This window comes from Artemia sp. Qi Xiang Cuo, chromosome 20 (genome assembly GCF_049724085.1).
Source record: "Artemia sp. Qi Xiang Cuo chromosome 20, ASM4972408v1, whole genome shotgun sequence".
Taxonomy (NCBI): Eukaryota; Metazoa; Arthropoda; class Branchiopoda; order Anostraca; family Artemiidae; genus Artemia; species Artemia sp. Qi Xiang Cuo.
The window spans coordinates 38,190,948-38,214,185 of NC_142813.1; the positions used below are offsets into that span (position 1 = coordinate 38,190,948).

Below are 23,238 nucleotides of genomic sequence, written 5' to 3' on the forward strand. Positions count from 1 at the left end.
TATTTTGTTTTCGAGAAACTTATAGCATTAGAAAGTGTAACTTATGTTTTTTCGATCAAACGGAGCATAAGTTGCTTTTAAACTTCAGGAAAGGGGTTGTCCCTAAGACCGGTCTAGTATACTTGCTAGGAAAATGCCTAAAATCATCTCAAAAGCAATGTCATCGGATCAGTTTGACAGGTCTCCGGATTTTCTATGGTGCAATCCACTTTGATTCAAAACTTTGCTGACACTATTCCATTTTCTTTTCAATCAAATATCATAGTCAAATCACAAATTCTCAGTAGGTTTCAATGATAAGTAATCCCCTGAGAGAATTCGCTAATGGACCCTTTGTCTTTGAGACAGTCAGCCGACGTTGAGGCTCACAAAATGATGTTTAAGGTATCGAATCCCCTTAAAAACAAAATGAAAAATGACCTAAAGATCCAGTGGCACTTTTCGGGATTATTTTGCTAATACGGCCATATAAAGATATTTTGCAATTTCGAGCATTTTTTCAGTATCATTACAAGGTCTCCAAATGGATAAGATAAGTTTTATTAGGAAATGAAGAATCCTAAAAATGGATTTATTTTTCTGAAAACATTTTTACTTTGTCCTTAGGCGTACCAAAATTTGATGTTTGCGTCTACTAATAGTGACGTCACACTTGTGCTTGTATTGCAATATATAATTACAAATACTTGTTAAAGCTTGTTGAAAAAAGGAGGAGGGAACTCAATCATTTTTACTTTGCGTTTTTCATTTTCTCTACCAATATATCCCACAAATGGAAATCCAAGAAATCAAGTAATGGTATTGTCATAACAGCGTCCCTCTCTCTCTCTCTCTCTCTCTCTCTCTCTCTCTCTCTCTCTCTCTCTCTCTCTCTCTCTCTCTCTCTCTCTCTCTCTCTCTCTCTCTCTCTCTCTCTCTCTCTCTCTCTCTCTCTCTCTCTCTCTCTCTCTCTCTCTCTCTCTCTCTCTCTCTCTCTCCCCCTCTGTAGGCTAGTGTTAAGGAAGCTTGGGGGGGATTTTATTTTAAAGCAAGCGTTAATAAGGAGGAACCAAAGTGGATACGAACAGTTCGTGGTAACGAACTGTAAGTAAGGAGTGACCCGGCTCAATGGTAACCGAAACTCTAAAAAACGGAATTTTGTTACCGATAGATACATTAAAAGAATCAGACTTTAATGCTGATTTTAAATATATTAAATAAAAAAAAACAAGTTTTTTAAACTGAAAGTAAGGAGCGACATTAAAACTTAAAACGAACTGAAATTACGTCATATATGAAAGGGGCTGTCCCCTCCTCAACGCCTGTCTATTCACGCTAAATGTTATTACTGTTTAAAAAAATAAAGTTGTGTGACAGAGTCAAAGTGTAGCGTAAAGAGTGAGGCGTGGAGGAGGGGATATCCCCATTCATATACGGAATAATTTCTGATCGTTTTTTAGTTAATGCAGCTTTTATTTGCATAAAAATTTTACTTTTCTTTTGCTAAATGGATGTCTTTACAAATTAACTTACGTAACTAACTTCTATATTCGTATATTTTTCTTCTGGCAAAAAATACAAAGTTGCAGATTTTTGCAGATATGAGCTTGAAACCTATGTAATAGGGTTTTCTGATACGCTGAATCTGACGGTGTGATTTTCATTAAAATTCTTTCACTTGTAGGGGATGTTTCCCCCTCTTTAAAAAATCGAGTAAATTTTCTCAGGCTCGTAGCCTTTGATGAGTAATACTAAACTTAATAAAATTTATATATTTAGAATCAGCATTATAAACACATTCTTTTGATACATTTATTGACATTAAAATTCCGTTTTTAAAAGTTTCGATTACTAGTGAGCCGTATCGCTTGTTTTTTTATTGTTTTTTTTTTTATTACGTATATGTTATTACGTATATTAAGGGGTTCTCCCCGAAGTCAATACCACGCTCCTCAAGTAAAAATTTAAAAAAAAAATTGATTAATTAATCCCTGAATCAAAAAGGCCGTTTAATTAGAATAGATAGCTCTTTTGAAAGCACTAAAAAAAACTGTAGCGTAAAGAGCGAGGTATTGACTTGGGGGAGAACCCCCTCACATACGTTATAATTTCTGTTCGTTTTAAGTTCTAATATTCCTTCTTATATTTCAGTTGAAAAAACTTGTTTTTTTTTTATTTAATTTCTGATCGTTTTTTAAATTATTCTTGGAAATCCGGCGCCCCCTTCATAGAAATGTCCCTTACCCCAAGGAAACATCCTCCACGGACATATTCTCCCGAGTAACTCCTTCCTCTAGCCCCCCCCCTCCAGAAAAAATCCTTCCTGAAAATGGTTGTATACTTCCCAATAACCAATAAATAATGCTGGCAAGTCCGGAGCCCCCTTCATGGCAATTTCCCTTCCCCCATGAAAACTTCCTTCATTAACAGATCCTCCAACATAACCACCTACCCACCCTTCCCTCCCATTACGAGAAAAAAAAACCTCCTGAAAACTTCTGTATACTTCCCAATAACCAATACTATTTGTTAAAATTGGGTAAAGTTCATAACTTTTAGCCCTCCCTCTGGGAACTTCGGGGGATTAAGTCATCCTAAAAGACATATTTATCATATTTTCGACCATGCTGAACAAAATGGCTATCTCAAAATTTTGATCGGGTGACTTTGGGAAAAAAATAAGCGTGGGAGGGGGCCAAGTTGCCGTCCAATTTTTTGTCACTTAAAAAGAGCACTAGAAATTTTAATTTCCGTTCGAATGAGCCCTCTCACGATATTCTAGGACTACTGGATCGATACGATCACCCCTGGGGAAAAAAACAAAACAAACAAACAAATAAACACGCATCCGTGATCTTTCTTCTGGCAAAAAATGTAAAATTCCACATTTTTGCAGATAGGATCTTGAACCCTCTACAGTAGGGTTCTCTGATACGCTGAATGTGATTGTTTGATTTTCATTAAGGTTCTATTACTTTTATAGGGTATTTGCCCCTTTTTTCTAAAATCAGCCAATTTTTCTCAGGCGCGTAAGTATTGATGAGTAGCACTAAACTTGATGAATATTATATAGTTTAAATCAGAATTTAAATATGATTCTTTTGATATATCTATTGGTATCAAAAACCCGTTTTCTAGAGTTTCGGTTACCATTGAGCCGGGTCGCTCCTTACTTACAGTTCGTTACCACGAACTGTTTGATAAGTATCATCAAGTTTAGTCTTATCCATCAAAAGTTACGCGCCTGAGAAAATTTGGCTGATTTTCAAAAAAAGGGGGAAAGACCCCCTAAAAGTTATAGAACCTTAATGAAAATCACACCATCATATTCAGCGTATCAGAGAACCCTGCTATAGAGGTTTCAAGCACCTATCTACAAAAATGTGGAACTTTGCATTTTTTGCCAGAAGAAAGATCACGGATGCGAGTTTATTTGTTTTCTTTTTTTCCCCCGGGGTGATCGTATCAACCCAGTGGTCCTAGAATATCGTGGGAGGGCTCATTGGAACGGAAATTAAAAGTTCTAGTCCCTTTTTAAGTGACCAAAAAATGACGGGCAACAAGGACCCCTCCCACGCTCTATTTTTTCCAAAGTCACCCGATCAAAATTTTCAGATAGCCATTTTGTTCAGCATGGTCGAAAATATGATAATTATGTCTTTTTCGATGACCTAATCCCCGAAGTCCCGGGGGAGGGCTGAAAGTTATTAACTTTACCCAATGTTAACATATAGTATTGGCCATTGGGAAGTATACAGACGTTTTCAGGGGGGATTTTTTCTGGTAGGTGGGGGGGGGGGAGGGTCAGGGGTTATATGGCAGGGTCTTTCCATGAAGGAAGTTTTTATGGGGGAAGCGATATTACTATGAAGGGGGCGCCGGATTACCCTGCATTATTAAAGAAAAAGATCAGAAATTAAATAATAAAAAAACAAGTTTTTCAACTGAAAGTAAGGAGCAACATCAAAACTTAAACGAACAGAAAATATTATATATATGATTGGGTTCACCCCCTAGTCAATACCTTGCTCTTTAAGTCAAAGATTTTTTAGTACTTTCATAAGAGCTATTTATTCTAATTAACGGCCTTTGTGATTAAGGGGTCATTTTTAAAGAATTAAAGTTAAAGTTCGAATTTTGTTCGAATTCTTTAAAAATGATCCCTTAATCACAAAGGCCGTTAATTAGAATAAATAGCTCTTATGAAAGTACTAAAAAATCTTTGACTTAAAGAGCAAGGTATTGACTAGGGGGTGAACCCAATCATATATATAATATTTTCTGTTCGTTTAAGTTTTGATGTTGCTCCTTACTTTCAGTTGAAAAACTTGTTTTTTTATTATTTAATTTCTTATCTTTTTCTTTAATAATGCAGGGTAATCCGGCGCCCCCTTCATAGTAATGTCGATTCCCCCATGAAAACTTCCTTCATGGAAAGATCCTGCCATATAACCCCTGACCCTCCCCCCCACCTACCAGAAAAAATCCCCCCTGAAAACGTCTGTATACTTCCCAATAGCCAATATTATATGTTAACATTGGGTAAAGTTACTCACTTTCAGCCCTCCCCCCGGGGACTTCGGGGGAGTAGGTCATCGAAAAAGACATAATTATTATACTTTCGACCATGCTGAACAAAATAGCTCTTTGAAAATTTTGATCGGGTGACTTTGGAAAAAATAGAGCGTGGGAGGGGTCCTTGTTGCCCGTCATTTTTTGGTCACTTAAAAAGGGACTAGAACTTTTTATTTCCGTTCCAATGAGCCCTCCCACGATATTCTAGGACCACTGGGTCGATACGGTCACCCCGGGGAAAAAAAAGAAAACAAATAAACTCGCATCCGTGATCTTTCTTCTGGCAAAAAATGTAAAATTCCACATTTTTGTAGATAGGAGCTTGAAACCTCTATAGCAGGGTTCTCTGATACGCTGAATATGATGGTGTGATTTTCATTAAGGTTCTATAACTTTTACTTGATGAAACTTATATATTTGAAATCAGCATTAAAATTCGATTCTTTTGATGTATCTTTTTGTATCAAAATACCGTTTTCTAGAGTTTCGGTTACCATTGAGCCGGGTCCCAATAACCTATACTATATGTTAACATTGGGTAAAGTTCATAACTTTCAGCCTTCCCCCTGGGGGCTTTGAGGCATTAAGTTATCCTAAAAGACATAGTTATAATATTTTGGACCATGCTGAACAAAATGGTCATCTCAAAATTTTGATCGGGTGACTTTGAGAAAAAATTGAGCGTGGAAGGGGGCCTAGTTGCCCTCCATTTTTTTGGTCACTTAAAAAGGGCACTAGAACTTTTAATGTCCGTTCGAATGAGCCCTCCCACGATATTCTAGGACCACTGGGTCGATACGATCACCCCTGGGGGAAAAAAAACAAACAAACAAATAAACACGCATCCGTGATCTTTCTTCTGGCAAAAAATGGAAAATTCCACATTTTCGTAGATAAGAGCTTGAAACCTCTACCGTAAGGTTTCCTGATGTGCAGAATACGATGATATGATTCTTATTAAAGTTCTATAGCTTTTAGGGGGTCTTTTCCCCTTTTTTCAAAAATAAGCCACAATTTTTCAAGTGTGTAACTTTTGATAAGTAGGATTAAACTTGACGAAACTTATATATTTGAAATCAGAATTAAATCTGATTCTTTTGATGTATCTATTGGTATCAAAATTCCGTTTTTTAGAGTTTCGGTTACCATTGAGCCGGGTCGCTCCTTACTAACAGTTCGTTACCACAAACTGTTTGAAAGTTTGAAAACAAGTGTCGAAAAAGCCATTTAGCCAAATAAAAGTAAAATTAATATACAAATTTTGTTTTAATTATTCATGTACGGTGAGCCAAAATCAAAACATGTGTTAATTCAAAAACGTTCAAGAATTAAATAAAAAAAAACAAGTTTTTTTAAATGAAAGTAAGTTTATTCCGTATATGAAAGGGGCTATCCCCTACTCAACGCCTCGCTCTTTACGCTAATTAAATAAAAAAAACAAGTTTTTTTTAACTGAAAGTAAGGAGCGACATTAAAACTTAAAACGAACAGAAATTATTCCATATATGAAAGGGGCTGTCCCTGACGCAACGCCTCGCTCTTTACGCTAAAGTTTTTTATTGTTTTAAAAAATAAAGTTGTGAGACAGAGTCAAAATTTAGCGTAAAGAGCCAGGCGTTGAGGAGGTAATTTCTGTTCTTTTTAAGTTTTAATGTCGCTCCTTACTTTCAGTTAAAAAAACTTGTTTTTTTTATTTAATTTTTGAACGTTTTTGAATAAATGCAGGTTTTGATCTTGGCTCACAGTATATGAATAATTAAAACAAAATTTTCATATTAATTTACTTTTATTTGGTTAAATGGCTTTCTCGAAACTTGTTTCATTTTATTTACTAATGTTTATATTAGTAATAAATATACGTAACTTACGAATTAATTTACGTAACGAACTTCTATGTGCATATATTTTTAATACGTATATTAGGAGGTTCGCCCCCTAGTCAATACCTTGCTCTTTAAGCGAAAGTTCGAATTTTGTTCCAATTCTTCAAAACTGACCGCTTAATCAACAAAGGCCGTTAATTAGAATAAATAGCTCTTATGAAAGTACTAAAAAATCTCTGGCTTAAAGAGTGAGGTGTTGACTAGGGGGTGAACCCAATCTTATATGTATTAAAGTTTTGATGTTGCTGCTGTTGCAGTTGAAAAACTTGTTTTTTTATATTTAATTTCTGATCTTTTTTTAAATAATGCTGGGAAGTCGGGCGTCCCCTTCATAGCAATGCCCCTTCCCCCATGAAAACTTCCTTCATGGAAATATCCTTACACATAACCCCCGACCCCCCCTCCACTACCAGGAAAAATCTCCCCTGAAAACGTCTGTACTGTATACTTCCCAATAACCAATACTAGGCCTATATGTTAACATTGGAAAAAGTTCATAACTTTCAGCCCTCCTCCCGGAAACTTCGGGGGATTAAGTCATCCTAAAAGACATACTTATAATATTTTCGACCATGCTGAATAAAATGGCTATCTCAAAATTTTGATCAGGTGACTTTGGGAAAAAATGAGTGTGGGAGGGGGCCTAGTAGCCCTCCATTATTTTTGTCACTTAAAAAGGCCACTAAAGCTTTTAATATTCATTCCAATGAGCCCTCTCCTGATATTCTAGGACAACTGGGTCGAGACGATCACCCCTGGGGAAAAAAAAAACAAATAAACACGCATCCCTGATCTTTCTTCTGGCAAAAAATGTAAAATTCCACATTATTGTAGATACGAGCTTGAAACCTTTACAGTAGGATGTTCTGATACGCTGAATGTGATGGTGTGATTTTCATTAAGGTTTTATAACTTTTAGGGGGTCTTTCCCCCTTTTTTCGAACATCAGCCAAATTTTCTCAGGCGCGTAACTTTTGATTGGTAAGATTAAACTTGATGAAACTTATATATTTGAAATCAGCATTAAAATTCGATTCTTTTGATGTTTCTATTTGTACCAAAATACCGTTTTCTAGAGTTTCGTTTACCATTGAGCCGGGTCCCAATAACCAATACTATATGTTAACATTGGGTAAAGTTCATAACTTTCAGCCTTCCCCCTGGGGGCTTTCTGGGATTAAGTTATCCTAAAAGACATAGTTATAATATTTTTGACCATGCTGAACAAAATGGTAATCTCAAAATTTTGATCGGGTGACTTTGGGAAAAAAATTAGCGTGGGAGGGGGCCTAGTTGCCCTCCATTTTTTTTGGTCACTTAAAAAGGGCACTAGAACTTTTAATTTGCGTTCCAATGATTCCTCCCACGATATTCTAGGACCGCTGGGTCGATACGATCACCCCTGGGGAAAAAAAAACAAAAAAAAAACAAATAAACACGCATCCGTGATCTTTCTTCTGGCAAAAAATGCAAAATTCCACATTTTTGTAGATAGGAGCTTGAAACCTCTACAGTAGGGTTCTCTGATATGCTGAATATGATGGTGTGGTTTTCATTAAGGTTCTATAGTTTTTAGGGGTCTTTCCCCCTTTTTTCGAAAATCAGCCAAATTTTCTCAGGCGCGTAACTTTTGATAGGTAAGATTAAACTTGATGAAACTTATATATTTGAAATCAGAATTAAATCTGATTCTTTTGATGTATCTATTGGTACCAAAATACCGTTTTTTAGAGTTTCGGTTACCATTGAGCCGGGTCGCTCCTTACTAACAGTTCGTTACCACAAACTGTTTGAAAGTTTGAAAACAAGTGTCGAAAAAGCCATTTAGCCAAATAAAAGTAAAATTAATATACAAATTTTGTTTTAATTATTCATGTACGGTGAGCCAAAATCAAAACATGTGTTAATTCAAAAATGTTCAAGAATTAAATAAAAAAACACAAGTTTTTTTTAAATGAAAGTAAGTTTATTCCGTATATGTAAGGGGCTGTCCCCTACTCAACGCCTCGCTCTTTACGCTAAAGTTTGACTTACACACAACTCTAATTTATTTAAGCAATAAAAAACTTTAGCTTAAAGAACGAAGCGTTGAGGTGGGGACAGCCCCTTTTATATACGGAATAATTTCTGTTCGTTTTAAGTTTTAACGTCGTTCCTTACTTTCAGTTAAAAAAAACTTTTATTTTTATTTAATATCTGGTAAGGGTGAAGTCGAATATAGTTCCTTACTTTCACCCAATGTGTGGAGATGGTGAAGATGACTTAATTCATTTTTTGGGCTTTTGCAAGAAATTCAATGGTCTGACGAAAAAAAATTATCCAGGGTGATATTACAAGGGAGTAATAGGTTGATATTATATTAAGCGATATATGCTTTATGGGAATTATGAAGTTGGGAAAGTTTGTGGGTATTGGTATGATACATAGGGACTATTTCCTATAGTTAATTTGTGTTCTAAGTTGGTTTTAAGGGTATGTATTTGTTCATATTCTGTATGTTGGTGCTGTTTCTTATTAACAATGGGCAATAAAGGCTTCTTGTGCTAATATATATTATATCATATACTTAGTTTGTTAATGTGGAAGTTTAATCAAACAGTTCGTGGTAACCAACTGTAAGTAAGGAGCGACCCGGCTCAATAGTAACTGAAACTAAAAAAAACGAATTCTGATACCAATAGATACATCAAGAGAACTAGATTTTAATGCTGATTTCAAGTATATACGTTTCATCAAGTTTAGTCCTACCCGTCAAAAGTTACGTGCCTGAGAAAATTTGCCTGATTTTCGAAAAAAGGGGAAAAAACCCCTAAAAGCTATAGAACCTTAATGAAAATCACACATCAGATTCAGCGTATCAGAGAACGCTACTATAGAGGTTTCAAGCTCCTATCTGCAAAAATGCGAAATTTTGCATTTTTTACCAGAAGAAAGATCACGGATGCGTGTTTATTTCTTTTGTTGTTTTTTTCCCCAGGGGTGATTGTAACAAACCAGTGGTCCTAGAATATCGTGGGAGGGCTCATTCAAACGAAAATTAAAATTACTAGTGCCCTTTTTAAGTCACCAAAAAAATGGAGGGCAACTAGGCCCCCTCCCACGCTTATTTTTTCCCAGAGTAACGCGATCAAAATTTTGGGATAGCCATTTCGTTCAACATGGTCGAAAATATAATAACTATGTCTTTTAGGATAACTTAATCCCCCAAAGTCCTCGGGGGGAGGGCTGAAAGTTATAAACTTTGGCCAATGTTTACGTCTAGTATTGGGTATTGGGAAGTATACAGACGTTTTCAGGTGGGATTTTTTCTGGTAGGGGGTGGGGGTGGGGTGGGTCGGGGTTTATGTGGGAGGACCTTTCCATGGAGGAAGTTTCCATGGGGTAAGGAACATTGCTATGAAGGGGGCACCGGATTTCCCAGCATTAGTTAGAAAACGATCAGAAATTAAATAAAAAAAAAATTCAACTGAAAGTAAGGAGCAACATCAAAACTGAAACTAAAACATCAAACTTCAACCATAAACTGAAACATCAAAATTTTTCCACGAGATTACTCGGAAAATTTACATTTTATCCATTATTCAAAAGCGTAACATTACTGTAACATAAATTTAAGAACGTACCAAAAATAGTATGAACGTAAACTTGGTGGCAACCATACCCAGGTCTAGAGTCTGGAACAATCGACCGTCTTGTAGCCAACTCATAAATGTCACTTGGCATTTCATTTATTGGTACAAAATTGGCAAACGACTTAAAAGACAATTTACAAACCCCTTTATGAAGAATAGTATATTATCCTGAAACATATTTAGCTTAATCAACATAAACGAGTGTGTGTTTTTTCAATAGATATGAGTAATTTTATAGATATTTTATAAAAATACCATATCTATGGTATTTTTACTAATATCTTTTATAGTTTTTTGGTATGGTTTTTAGTAATATAGTAATTTGCCGTAATGTATTGGTATGCTCTAGTAGCATAATTTAATGGACAGAAAGATTGAACGAAATCTGATTTAAATGAAACTTAAAAAATACAAGGAATGCAGTGGATAGACTGTTATATCTTGTCTCTAAACCAAATCCTTGTTTGAGTGTGTTAAACATATGAAAGTATTATTTTTGCCAAGTCCGAATTAAATATTATACTCAAGACTTTACAATGTTGGCCGATGAATGTCTTAAAGTTAACAAACGAAATGCCGCATATGTGTGCTAATTAGCCTAAAAGAAAGTATGCTTGGGCATTTGTATAATTGAGAGTGTACGTATTTTCATCGAGGTCCGTGTGAGGCATGTACCAGGCGTGCGTATTTATTTTTTGAGCATATTTGTATATGTTTTTTCTATTTTTTTGTATTCTAAATGGGCATATAAAGTAAACAATAACGCAAATCATATCCTTCCTGAAGCAATAGACTGTAGAAGACCCCGTTTTGTAATTGAAACTAAACCTCGCCTTATGTAACATCAAGTTTAACAATGACTAAATAAAAAAAAAAAAACAAGTTTTAATAACTGAAAGTAAGGAGCGACATTAAAACTGAAAACGAACAGATATTACTCCGTATATGAAAGGGGCTCTCCCCTCCTCAACGCCTCGCTCTTTTCGCTAAATTTTTTTATTGTTTTAAAATATAAAGCTGTGAGACAGAGTCAAACTTTAGCGTAAGGAGCGAGGCGTTGACGAGGGGACAGCCCCTTTCATATACGGAATAATTTCTGCTCGTTTTAAGTTTTAATGTCGCTCTTTACTTTCAGTTAAAAAACTTGTTTTTTTTATTTAATTTCTGAACGTTTTTGAATTAATACAGCTTTGATTTTGGCTCACCGAACAGGAATAATTACAATGAAATTTGCATATTAATTTTATTGTTTTGGCTAAATGGCTTTCTCGAAATTTTGTTATGACGTAACTTACGGATTAACTTACGTAACGAACTTATATATTTTTATGTTTTTATTACGTATATTAGGGAGTTTACCCCTAGTCAATATCTCGCTCTTTACGCTAAAGTTCGAATTTTGTTCGAATCACAAACCCCTGAATCACAAAAGCCGATTGATTAGAATAGATAGCTTTTTTGAAAGTACTAAGAAAACTTTAGCGTAAAGGGCGAGGTATTCACTGGGGGGCAAACCCCTTCATATACGTAATAATTTCTGTTTGTTTTAAGTTTTATTGTTGCTCCTTACTTTCAGTTGAAAAAAATTGTCTTTTTTTATTTAATTTCTGATCGTTTTTTAAATAATGCTGGGAAATCCGGCACCCCCTTCATATGAAATGTCCCTTCCCCCCGCGGAAACATCCTCCATGAAACAAATAAACACACATCCGTGATCTATCTTCTGCCAAAAAATAAAAAAATTCCCATTTTTGCAGATAAAAGCTTGAAACTTCTATAGTAGGGTTCTCTAATACGCTGAATCTGATAGTATAATTTTCGTTAATGTTCTATGACTTTTAGGGGTTTTTCCTCCTTTTTTGAAAATAAGGCAAATTTTCTCAGGGACTAAACATTTGAAGGGTAACACTAAACTTAATGAAACTTATATATTTGAAATCAGAATAAAAATCCAATTCTATTGAAGTATCTATTGGTATCAAAATTACGGTTTTTAGAGTTTTGGTTACTATTGAGCCGGGTTGCTCCTTACTTACAGTTCCTTACCGCGAACTGTTTGATTCTAAATCTTCCTTAATAATAAAAAAAAATATAAGAAGCAAAAGAGAAGAAAAAATAACCTCTGTTCTCCATTTTCCTTTCCTACATCCTGAACCCCAAAACGAGCCCCAATCTACCAACTAATAAAAGACTAAAAACCTGGGGAACCCACCCCTATAACCAGACAACTATTCCGTCCTCCTTTCAAAGCAAAGTATAATCACCTACGGAACAAGTACTGACAAAACCTATCCTCTCCACACAAAAAAAGTGAACCTTTGTATACCTATGCGAACCTGGCAACTAAAAATCGTAGTTACACAATTCATCCCGGTCACTCGTCGCCTGAATCACGCTCTATCATAATTATTGGCCGGAGCAAAGTACTTTGGCTCGGAGCGATTAAGTAGTACAACATTTTGCGTCTAGAGGCACTGAGGTACGCGGGGTCACTTTTGGGGAGTTTTGTCAGTACTTGTTCCGTAGGTGATTATACTTTGTTTCAAAGCAAAAGAGATCATAGCTTCACTCTCAGTTGCACCCAAGCACGCAGTAGAAACACCCATCCCCCACTTCTCTCGCCCTTTCAGTATTTTTCGGTCAATCCGTGTGTGTGTGCCTGTATGTGTCTTGTTGGTAAATAAATGCTTTACCTTCATAAATAATAGGGATTTTATGCCGATAGTAAACGAGGGTAGGTACACCAGGGAGGTTATACTCTTCAGCAAGGGCCTCATCAAATATCTTGACAAATCCTATCCCAAGCTGATCGGCCTCATCATCTATGTTTTCAAGCTCTTGGAGTGCCTTGGCACTTTGCTTGCATTGCCTGCGATCTAAAAACAAAGAGAAATAAAACAGGTATAGGCAACTTTGTTATTACAGGATCATCAAAACAGGACTAATTAATCATAAATTGTTACATATTTTGGCTATAAAGTCTTTACGAGACATACATGATATGTCTTTTTGTATTCATGTATGTTTAACATTTGCCATAGGAAACTACGGTAGAGACAGAGCCGTTCAAAGGGGTGGGGTAGCTGCCCCAGGTCCGCAGCTGTGCAGGGGGACGAGAAAAAGTCGGTTTTCCCTACATTGGTCAAGTTTTCACTTTGTTTCAGCTTTTTTGCTTGTATTTGATTCGGGAGGAGGTGCCAAATTAATTTTGCCCCGGGCACCACCAATTCTAGGAACGGCTCTGGAAAGAGACACAGTTTCTTGATGTGGAAGACAGCAAATAATACCGTTTTGACGAAAGGAGGGTGGAAAATTTGAAATGCTATTGCTTAGAAACCATTCCAGTCGTTCAAATAACCACTAGACACATATCTTAAAGCATTATACTACATTAAAACTATATGGGAGTGGGCTAATTTAATACATTTTTCTAGTATCCACGATTGCAAAAACTACCTTTCAAAATCTTCAGTCCAAATCCTTAAAGCTCCATCCCTAAGATAAGCATATTTCTAATCATTAAAACATTATATTCTTTTTTTTTCTAAGGCATAAAAACACAAAATTTAAAACCCATTTAAATTATTCGATTGTCGTTATCCCATTTGCACCAGATATCCCGATTCAGGTCCAGCTTAAAAATTTTTGAAATCAATTTTAAATAATTGTTTTCTAGCTTGTTATTTTGATGCTTGGGATCCACAAGTTGATGTTTGGGATCGATTTCGATGCTTGGGATCCACAAGTGACCCTTAATTAAGTAAAATATTGAGGCGAAGTATATATATCAAAAGTAAGTATATTTTATTTTTTTTGTTCACAAAATGAATCTAGAATATATGAAGAAACAGTTTTTTAAGCTCGATAGAGCTTTAGTTTAAACCTATAACCTGCAAAATATTCAGCATACACATATCATATGTCTTTATCGATGTGCTCAATATAAGCATATGAGTAAAAGATCTTCTGATGCTTCTTCAAGGGAGATGTTCAAAATTTGACTGTCAGGGACTCAGCAAGATATGCGTTGCAGAATAAGACGCCAGATTTCATTGAGCTTTGTAGGTTGCAATTCGATATTACAAATATTCTATTGTTTTGCTATGATAATTTAAACGCGAGATGACTTGGTTGTCTTTTTCGTAGCTAAGACCATAATAGAAACGGCTCCATCAAGATAAATCAATATATACACTTTAAAAAAATCGCAGTTTCAGTAGCTTCAAAGATATGGCCCAGCTGAGAAAAAAAACTCCCAACATAAGCTTTGAGTTAAAACAGTCCAAAACTTCTCATACTAGACCACTGAAGATGACTATAGGTGACTGAAGGTTATCTCTGTACAGAAATTAGGGTTGTAAAACGTTTATAAAGGGCAAATCCTTCGTTTTGAACTCAAAGCTGGGGTATTAATATGCCCTCAAGGCCATCCTTTCAGAGCGGGTCTTCACTAGGGAAAGAGAAGGGAGCAGCACTTAATCTTTGTGCCAAGCGGTGACAGCGTAGTTACAAGGTAGCTATCAATTGTTTAAGTCTATCAAAGAATTACTTTTCTCTTGAAAACTTCAACTCATGCGCTATGAGTTGCAGGTTATCTTCCAAGGGACATGAAGAGTCAATGAAAATCGAAGGATGGTGTTTTTTGGAGGACACTGACGCATGTTTTTTTTATGTTACTGGTACGTGTAGCAGCTTTCAAACTAAATGGCATTAAAGCTGTTTGTGTTCAAAATGACTTCGATACTATTAGCTTGTCGTTTATTTTAAGTAGTTCTCAAAGAATGGTCGTAAGCTTATGCTCATCCTGCATTTAGGCATTGTCAAGAGTTTTAACCAAGACATGGGCGCTACACCTATCTTGCTACAATCGCATATTCAGGATGATATGATACCAAATGATCTTCTGCTTCCTCAGGAGTTGTCACATGGAAGTCAAACAGCCACTACCAAAGAAACGACGAAGAAGTGAAACGTTCTAAACTAACAATTCTGAAAAAAGTAGCACAGGTCTCCTTAGTTACTAGACTGTCTACCTGGTCAATGGAGATGAAATTCTTAGGGTAGGCTACTGTTCATGTTCTGGAGCCTACCCGTCCGACGTACTGTTTGCACATTTTCAATGTCGATATTGTGGTGCGAGACTCCACTTTTAAGCTTTTTCTAGTCATTCAATTTATAAAGCTTGAGCTGTCGCTCTTTTTTGTAACTTTAGTGCTGAGTTTTTTTCTTTTTTCAATACTTCAAATTAGTTAATAAAGGCTCTGGGAATATCTGTCAATGTTTCCCCAAACGGGACGCATCGTAATCCCAATAATGAAGGTGCTAATTTGTGAACTTCTTGTTCACCAAAACAATACAACAGAGAGCCCAAATCTTTTTGGAAAAAAGCCTCAGACATAACTAATTCTTGAAAATATTTTAAAGAACGTTTTTGATTAAATCTCAGGTTAATTCTAGAACTTTTTTGCTAACACTAAACTTCATTTTATTTTCGTATATGAAAAGTCAAGAGTTCTATAAACATATCATAAAAATCCCTATCAGTTTCCTCTAACAAAATGGAGACGGATAAGAGCTTCATGTTTGATGTAAGTTATGACCCTTAGCAATGTTGTTTTACAGATCAAGCATTTTAATAAATAATATGCAAATTTTTTCCTTTTCGGTTAAGGAGTAAGGCCTATAGGTAATATATAAAAAAAAACTGAAAACAAGGCATGTCTTCTTAAAATTAAGCTCTTCGTAGATTTATTGATATATACATTTTTTAAGAAGCTCTATTTTTTTCAATATCTAGGTTTTATCTGTATGTTTGGAATGTAACTTTCAAATAACAACAGTTTGTAATTCTTTTGTTAGTTTCTATATTCCTACTTGAAGTTTTGAAAAGACATATATATCAACAAATTAAAACAGAATCATTAGACAGCAGAACAAGCAAATTTTTCATTACGGATTATGACGTTGTAAATGTGTCGTTACGGATTTTTTTGTCCTCAAGATTTTCTTTCAAGTAAGAAAAAAAAAATTCGGCGTATTGTGCAACATGCAGATATCAGTATTAGAAACAGTATTATTACTAAATAGTATTCAGAGGAAAACTTTTGGAGCAACACTGAAAAATTCTGTTATTAGCCTTCTATAAAAATTTATTTTGAAAATTTATTTCTAGAAAAATAATTTATGAATTTATATTATATTGGCGCAAAAATGTTTTCCTGTTTGCCATCAATAAATTAAAAAGCACATGACCTTCATTTTTGACGGCCTACTGTCATTATAGACCAAAAATTGAATTTACCCTGTGACTACACAGTTTATTCTCCACTTAACAAAGTGTAGCCGTTATATAACTTACATAAAAAACAACTATGCAACGAAACCAAAAAGAAAAATTTGAATAAAGAAGCATAAAAAGTGCAAAGATTGCAAAAGATAAAGTCAGCTTACATGGGTGGTTTTTGGGAGAATGAATCAGTCACTTATGCAGAGTAGGGCCCTCAGGATGGAGGCTCCCTCCCTCTACAATTATAATTGAACTGAAGAATTCTTATATTTTTTGTGTAATTTGATGATTTTTTTAATTTATTCTTCAACCCCCCCCCCCTAATATTGTAACATAATCCTTCCAAACGTTACGCCCTCTGGATAGATCTTTTGTAATAATTTCCTAAATTAACTTAAATTACAAATTTGAAGAAAAGACCCATCATTCCCCCAAATACATCCAATCAAACCAAAATACTTTTTAGCAGTGTCTGCTAATGAAAGGTTTCACTTTACGTCATTTCTTTTACTTTAAAAGTTTAAGAAGCTTTGAAAAAAAAAAAAAAAAAAAAACTATCCGTTCAACTCCTAAGTCTTATGCAAATATATGAAAATTGTTCCGGGTTTATCGAACATAAAAAATTAATACTAAAGCAAGAAAGAATCTGAAACGAGCGATTAAATTCACATTATGGTAAGGAGTATTTCCCCTACCTTTTCTTTCAATGATAAGCCTAAAGTTTATATTCCTGATTAATTTTTAATATGATATTTTTTGCTCTCCTTCGGTTTTCATATATAAAAAAAGACAAATATTTATATCATTCCATAACTGAAATTCAGCTCTATCTATCTGCCGATTTACATTTTTGAAATTTAGTGTACATTTTTTTTTAGATTGAAAATGCGTTGAAATTTGTTGAAAAATTTTGAAGAAGGAAATTGTCCCTATTTTTTAACCAAGTTTAGAATCTTTTCAAACAAAAAGCCTAATTAATATCATAATCCTGGCTCGGCAAGTGGATAGGTATGAGACAAATGAATCCAATGATACAAGTGTTCTGTCATTTTGCAAAATTCGGAGCTAGAGGATTGTCGTAAAATCGCTTGCTCCAAAGAGAACATATACCTTAATAAAATTTAATTATTAAAATAAGGCATTAGTTAAAAAAAGAGCCTGTTCTTGCAGTTGCTTAGAACTGACCGCTTTTCTGCCAAAATGTCATGCCAAAAAGCGTTTTGTCAAAGTTTCAATAGAATGTCTAGTCCAAAACTTCTTATTAGAATGTAGAGTTCACTTTTATCATAAGGTGTTATGCTTAACTCAGGTAACGTGGAACAGTTAGATCAAGTGAACAAAAAAAATGTATCTAAAACTGGATATTAGATAATTTTATTATCTTTTTTGTAAATTTACTGTTAATGTATTTTGATTTATATTACTTATAAAAAAAAATATTTTCCTTCATTCAACCATGTCTTTGAATGATTTGACGCATTGTTTTATCTTAAATTTGGCAAATCAGACAAAAAGTAACGATATAGACTGGCCAAACAAGGTAACAAGACTTATCTTGAAAACAGAAAAACAGAAAAGTGACATAATATAAAAAGAAAGAAAGCGGCTATTTAAAAAAGTGTCTTATTAAATAGAAAAAGCGACGAAAAAATAAAATAAAAATCAAACAAAACGCTTCAAGAGTGGGTGCTAGTGCAGTGAAAAGTGAATTGTAATTAAATACATACTTGGTAAAAAAGGTGAATGAGTATAAAGGGTGAAGTCTATTAAAAAATGAGTTAAAATTAGCAGCAGACTGTGAAAGCAAAAATAAATGGTTCAACTTAAAAGTGTAATAGCTCCAATTCTACAAACAAAATAGCTTTCATATTCTGCAAGAACTTACGTTTCTCATCTTGTTTGCACTTACGATAGTCCACGCCTAAAAAACGACTTATCAATAAGAAATTTGTCGACGGTCTTAAGAACTATTACTTCTCATCTCCCTCTCTCTTTAATTGGCTTTACTAACATAGCTCCGCTCAATCACAGACTCTTACTCCTTGATCTTTCTCTGTCTCTCTCTCTCCCTCTCCCCCTTTCTTTTTTCTTCACTCTTTATACTTCTAATATTAGGAGGAAAAAAAGAAACAAACAGCAAAACGCTTTTCCTTTTGCCCTTTGCTGGAACATTAATTTGCTGGAACAATGGGAGAATACAGGAAAAATGGCGATACACTTAAAAACTTTTTAAAACAATTGATTTCCTATCTTCGACCCGAAACTTGCGAAAAATTTATGGATTACAGAATCCTTTCATTAACATTTCTAAGAAACTTACAGCCCAATAAACAGTGTAGTAATGTAATGATAGAATATGTAAAAATAATAAAAGAGTGAAAGATAAATTTGGGGCTTGGTGTGACCATATTAGAAATTCCTATGTCAGGGTCTGGAAAAAATTTTAAAGATGGCAAAACGAGACAAAAGAAAGACAAAAGCTAATAGCAAAATAGACTGATATATGTCTGATTAAAAAAAAACAGTTTTTATTCCACACAAAGTGTTGAAAAGGGTAGATATGAGACTCTAATTAAATCGCTAATAAATGATTCTATCTGGAGGTGTATTTAAAGAAAATAAAGTCTGTACAGAAAATTTTAAAAGGAGGTTAATCCTGAAAACAATGGTTATTGTGAAGTATTTTCTGTTGATCATTCATAGCGAAGTGAGGAAGAAATTTTTTATCATCATTTTTAGGTAATTCGCATTCCACAGACGCTGAAAAACCAGTTAATAAAAACAGTTAAAAGCTGCCAGACTAGAATTTCTGAATTGATTGCTACCTGAACTGGTAAGAAGAGGTGCGGCTCAATAGTAGCCAAAACTCCAAAAACGTTTTGATACCTATAGATATACCAAAAGAATCCACTTATCCTGGTTCCAAATATATAAGATTAAGTTTAGTGCTACCTATCAAAGACTACGAGCCTGAAAACAATTTGGATAATTTTTGAAAATGGGGAAAAACCTCTAAAAGTCAAAGAATGCTAATGAAAATTACATCATCAGATTTAGCGTATCAGAAAACCTTACTGCAGAGGTTTCTAGTTCCTACCTTCATAAATGTGGAATTTTGTATTTTTTTTTTTTTTTGCAATAAGAAAGATCACGGAATGCGTGTTTATTCGTTGTTTTTTGTTTTGTTTTTTTTTTCGTTTTTCCTTTTTCCCTGGGGGGATGGTAATCGGCCAAATAGTCCAAAAACATCGGGAAAGGGATCATTCCAACCGATATGAAAAGTTTTGGTGTCCTTCTTAAGTGACCAAAAAGATTTGAGGGCATATATGCCCCCTCCCATCGCCTTTTCTCCGAAAAATAATTCAATCAAAGTTTTAAGATAACCATTTTGTGCAGCATAGCTGAAAGGTCCAAAATATATGCCTTTTGAGATGACTTGACCCCCACAGCTTCTGAGGAAAGGTCTTTAAGTCACAAAATTTGTCACTTGTTCATCTATGGCATTTGTTATTGGGAAGTGGCGAATGGTCATGGGGGGGGGGGTCAATGTTCTTCTGGAGAGATTTTATACGGGGAGAATTTTCCATTGGGAGGGAAGTCTCCAGGGAGTGAACTTTAAAGGGAAAATTTTACACTGGGGAATTTGCCAGAATTCCTATATGCAATTCCTTTTATTTTTCTTACTTACTCTTTGCCAACTCAATTTTAAGCGTGAATATGCTAACGGTAATAGTCCGAGTTAAATTTTCACCAGAATTGAATTGTTAGAGGATCTTTCCGCAGGGAGGGGTGATTTTTCCATGAAGGCAGAGCCGGATTTCCCGGCATTATTTAAGAGATAATCAGAACCCAAATTAAAAAACAAGTTTTTTCAACTGAAAGTAAGGAGCAACTCAAAACCTAAAAAGATAGAAATCGTTACGTATGTGAGGGGGGTTGCTCCTTCCTTAGTACCTCGCTCTTTACGCTAAAGGTTGAATTTTGACCCAATTCTTTAAGAACGACTCCTGAAACCCAGAGGTTGTTTAATTAGAACAATAAGAAGCTTTTTTAAAAGTCCTCCCATGCCTTCTCAAGATCCGATCATAATTTGCACTTTACTGAAAAAAAAGAACGTGGATTGTCACTTTAATACACATATGCTGATATTTAGTGGTTAAGGTCTTAAGAGTTTTTGATTCATTAAAGTTAACAAATTAAAACATTTAAAATGAGTTTTGTTTCCAGTAAGCACAAATTATGTAAGGAAGGTATGGGGTTGTCACTTGTCAGTCTACTTATGTTAATTTTTGCCCGATTTTAGTTTGACTCAGATATTTATTGTAATTTCTGTGGCTTTTGGGTTCCATTTATTTATCAAAGGTGATTTGTGGTAGTTTCACGCTTGGAAGATTATTTGACATAATTTCTGCTCATTTTTGGTTTAATGGAGCTCTTTACTTTTCTTGAAAAACTTGTTTTGTGAAAAAAACGTTTTTAAAATTAATTTCTGTTTGTTTTTAATTGACATAGTTTTTTTCATAGAAAAATAAATTAATATTTTATATGTTTTTCGTTTGTATCGTAAAAAATTGATAGTTTGGCTTGCTATTTGTATGTTGCAGAAATTTTTTCTACAATTTTTAACAACACACACCTTTCGGAAATATTGACGAAAATAGCACTGTTTAATTTAGTTTTATAACTTTTCGAGATAACCTGAAAAGTAAAACTTAATATCATTCCCAAAAAATTATATCTATGCTCTTTGACAACATGAATAGACTTACACTCTTTTGATTTAGTTAAATTGTAAGATCAGAAGTAGTAATAGTTGTATCCAAAAGTTTAAACTTATTACCCCCAGTGGTTCTCGATATATTGCTGAGGTGTATTATTGGCAACCATAAACACAATGCTTTTTGATTTGTTATTAAAATCACATTTAATTTTAAAGCATAATGGGCCAGTTGCACAAATGTGGGGGGTTGACTTGCCTAATATCCCTGAACACACAGTTGCTGGACCGTTCAATTATGCTAAAAAAAATGAAAGTCCCAAATTTTGACAGGCTGTGTTTGGAAATGAATGGGCTTGGGAGGAGGGCTGCTTGCCCTTTAATCACTTTTGATTCTTAAATATGGCAGCAGAACTTTTAATTTCCAACCGAATTACCTCTTTTAAAAGTTTTAATGATATTGCTAGCTATGATAGAGCACCACTGCCTATGATATTGCTTTTATACCCTTTTGAAAACGTACATGCGGGTAGTTTTTCGTTTAGTTGAAACTCTCCTTAAACGTTCCCTAAAAGTTTCACCTTAACACCCTTAGCGTCATTAGTTACAGTTCTCGTAGTAGTCTTATTAACGGTGGTAGTTGTATGATATACCCCTGACCTAATATTCTCCTAATATGTTTCTCTGACGCTCAATCCCTATGAAATATACCTAGGTATTATAAAAATATAATATTTTAGAAACAAATTTGGGATAAATATTTCAAAATTAGGGAAGAGGAGGGTAAAGTATAGTAGGTCTGCATGCCTAATGGTTCTGCATATTATGTAGTAAGAATTGTTTTCTAACTTCAGACTGTCCAAATACTTTAGCCACCCACCCCGCCCCCTAATGTGCAAATATATAGGGCAAATTGTATATTTTCCGTCTATTCTGTCATTTCTCTTTGTCTTGTCTCACGCTAAGCTGAAAGAAACTAACGAAAAAAATGGTTCTGCTATGCATCAATGAATGAACAACTTGAATGGCCATGGGTTTATCATACCAGCGCCTTAATAGTATAAATATAGTGACTTCTGTCGAGTTCAAAATCCGTCACAACTTACCCTGAAAGGTCTAACTTAATAATGTAAGTCTTTCTTGAGATATTGCTTTGTCACCCTTTTGGCAATCTACATACTCGTACTTTGTTTTGAGTCAGTTCAACATCCGCCTATAAATTCCTTAAAAGCATCACCTTAAAACCCTTAGTTTGCGTAGTAGCAGTAATTGTAATAGTATTAGTAGCATTAGTAGTAGTAGGCGTATAGCAGCTCTGGTTTTCTTCAACATCCTCTTCAGCACAGGCTGAAACTTTCAACTTAATATCATCAGCCGTTCCTGAAGTATTGCTGATACGTCCTCTTGACAAGTTTTGTGGGCTTAGTGCGTTTCAATTTAGTTCAATACAGTTTCAATATTAAATACTAATACCCTTAGCTTTAGTAGCAATAGTATTAGTACCAGTAGTAATCATAGTAGCAGTGTTAGTAGCAGTAGTATGAGCAGAAGCAGTAGCATTAGGATGCAAATATTATATTTTGGTCATTTCATTATCTCCCACAACAGCCCTGTAAGTTTCAACTTCACACACATAATTGTTCGTAAGATTTCGCTGATACGCCATTTTGACAACCTACATACAGACGGCGTGTTGTGATTTGGTTCAACTTCCCTCCTCAAAATTCCCTGAAAATTTCACCTTCATACCCTTAGACATATCTGTAATAGTAGTCACAGTAGTAGCATTAGCAGTGCTAGTTGTAGTGTTAATAGTAATAGTACTAGTAGCAGGAGTAGTATTAAAATATTGCCTTTTGGTCAGTTGAACATCCTTCGCATTTAGTCCTGAAAGTTTCAACTTAGTATAATTAGCCGTTGCTATGACATTGCCGATGTGTCCTTTTAATAACCTGCATATTCAAATACTTTTTCAAGTTTTCATCTTAATGCTCTTGGACTTATAAGTAGGTGCAATAGAAGAAGTAGTTGGTATTTGCAATGATAAGCAGTAGTAGTGGTCAATTGATCTTTCCCTTTAAGCATTCTCTGAAAGTTCGAATTTAATACCCAAATCCATTCTTGAGATACTCCTTTGACAATCCACATACACATAGTGTATTTTGA

At 34.8% G+C, this 23,238-nt stretch overlaps 1 protein-coding gene across 8 annotated transcripts in view; it reads right to left on the bottom strand.

Annotated features, from left to right (window-relative positions):
• Window positions 1–23,238, bottom strand: part of hlk (hulk) — a 315,193-nt gene that overhangs the window by 286,351 nt on the left and 5,604 nt on the right. For 7 of the 8 annotated variants that reach the window (XR_016143473.1, XR_016143472.1, XM_089106234.1 and 4 more), the window contains exons 2-3: window positions 18,241–18,276; window positions 12,763–12,945 (exon numbers count right to left, since the gene is read on the bottom strand). Coding sequence is in view for 6 of the 8 variants with exons in the window: in XM_089106234.1 (XP_088962360.1) it covers window positions 12,763–12,945; window positions 18,241–18,276 (219 nt within the window). In the remaining 2 variants the exon portion in view is untranslated. The remainder of the gene's footprint in view (window positions 1–12,762; window positions 12,946–18,240; window positions 18,277–23,238) is intronic. The other variant, XM_089106231.1, reaches the window with a different exon arrangement.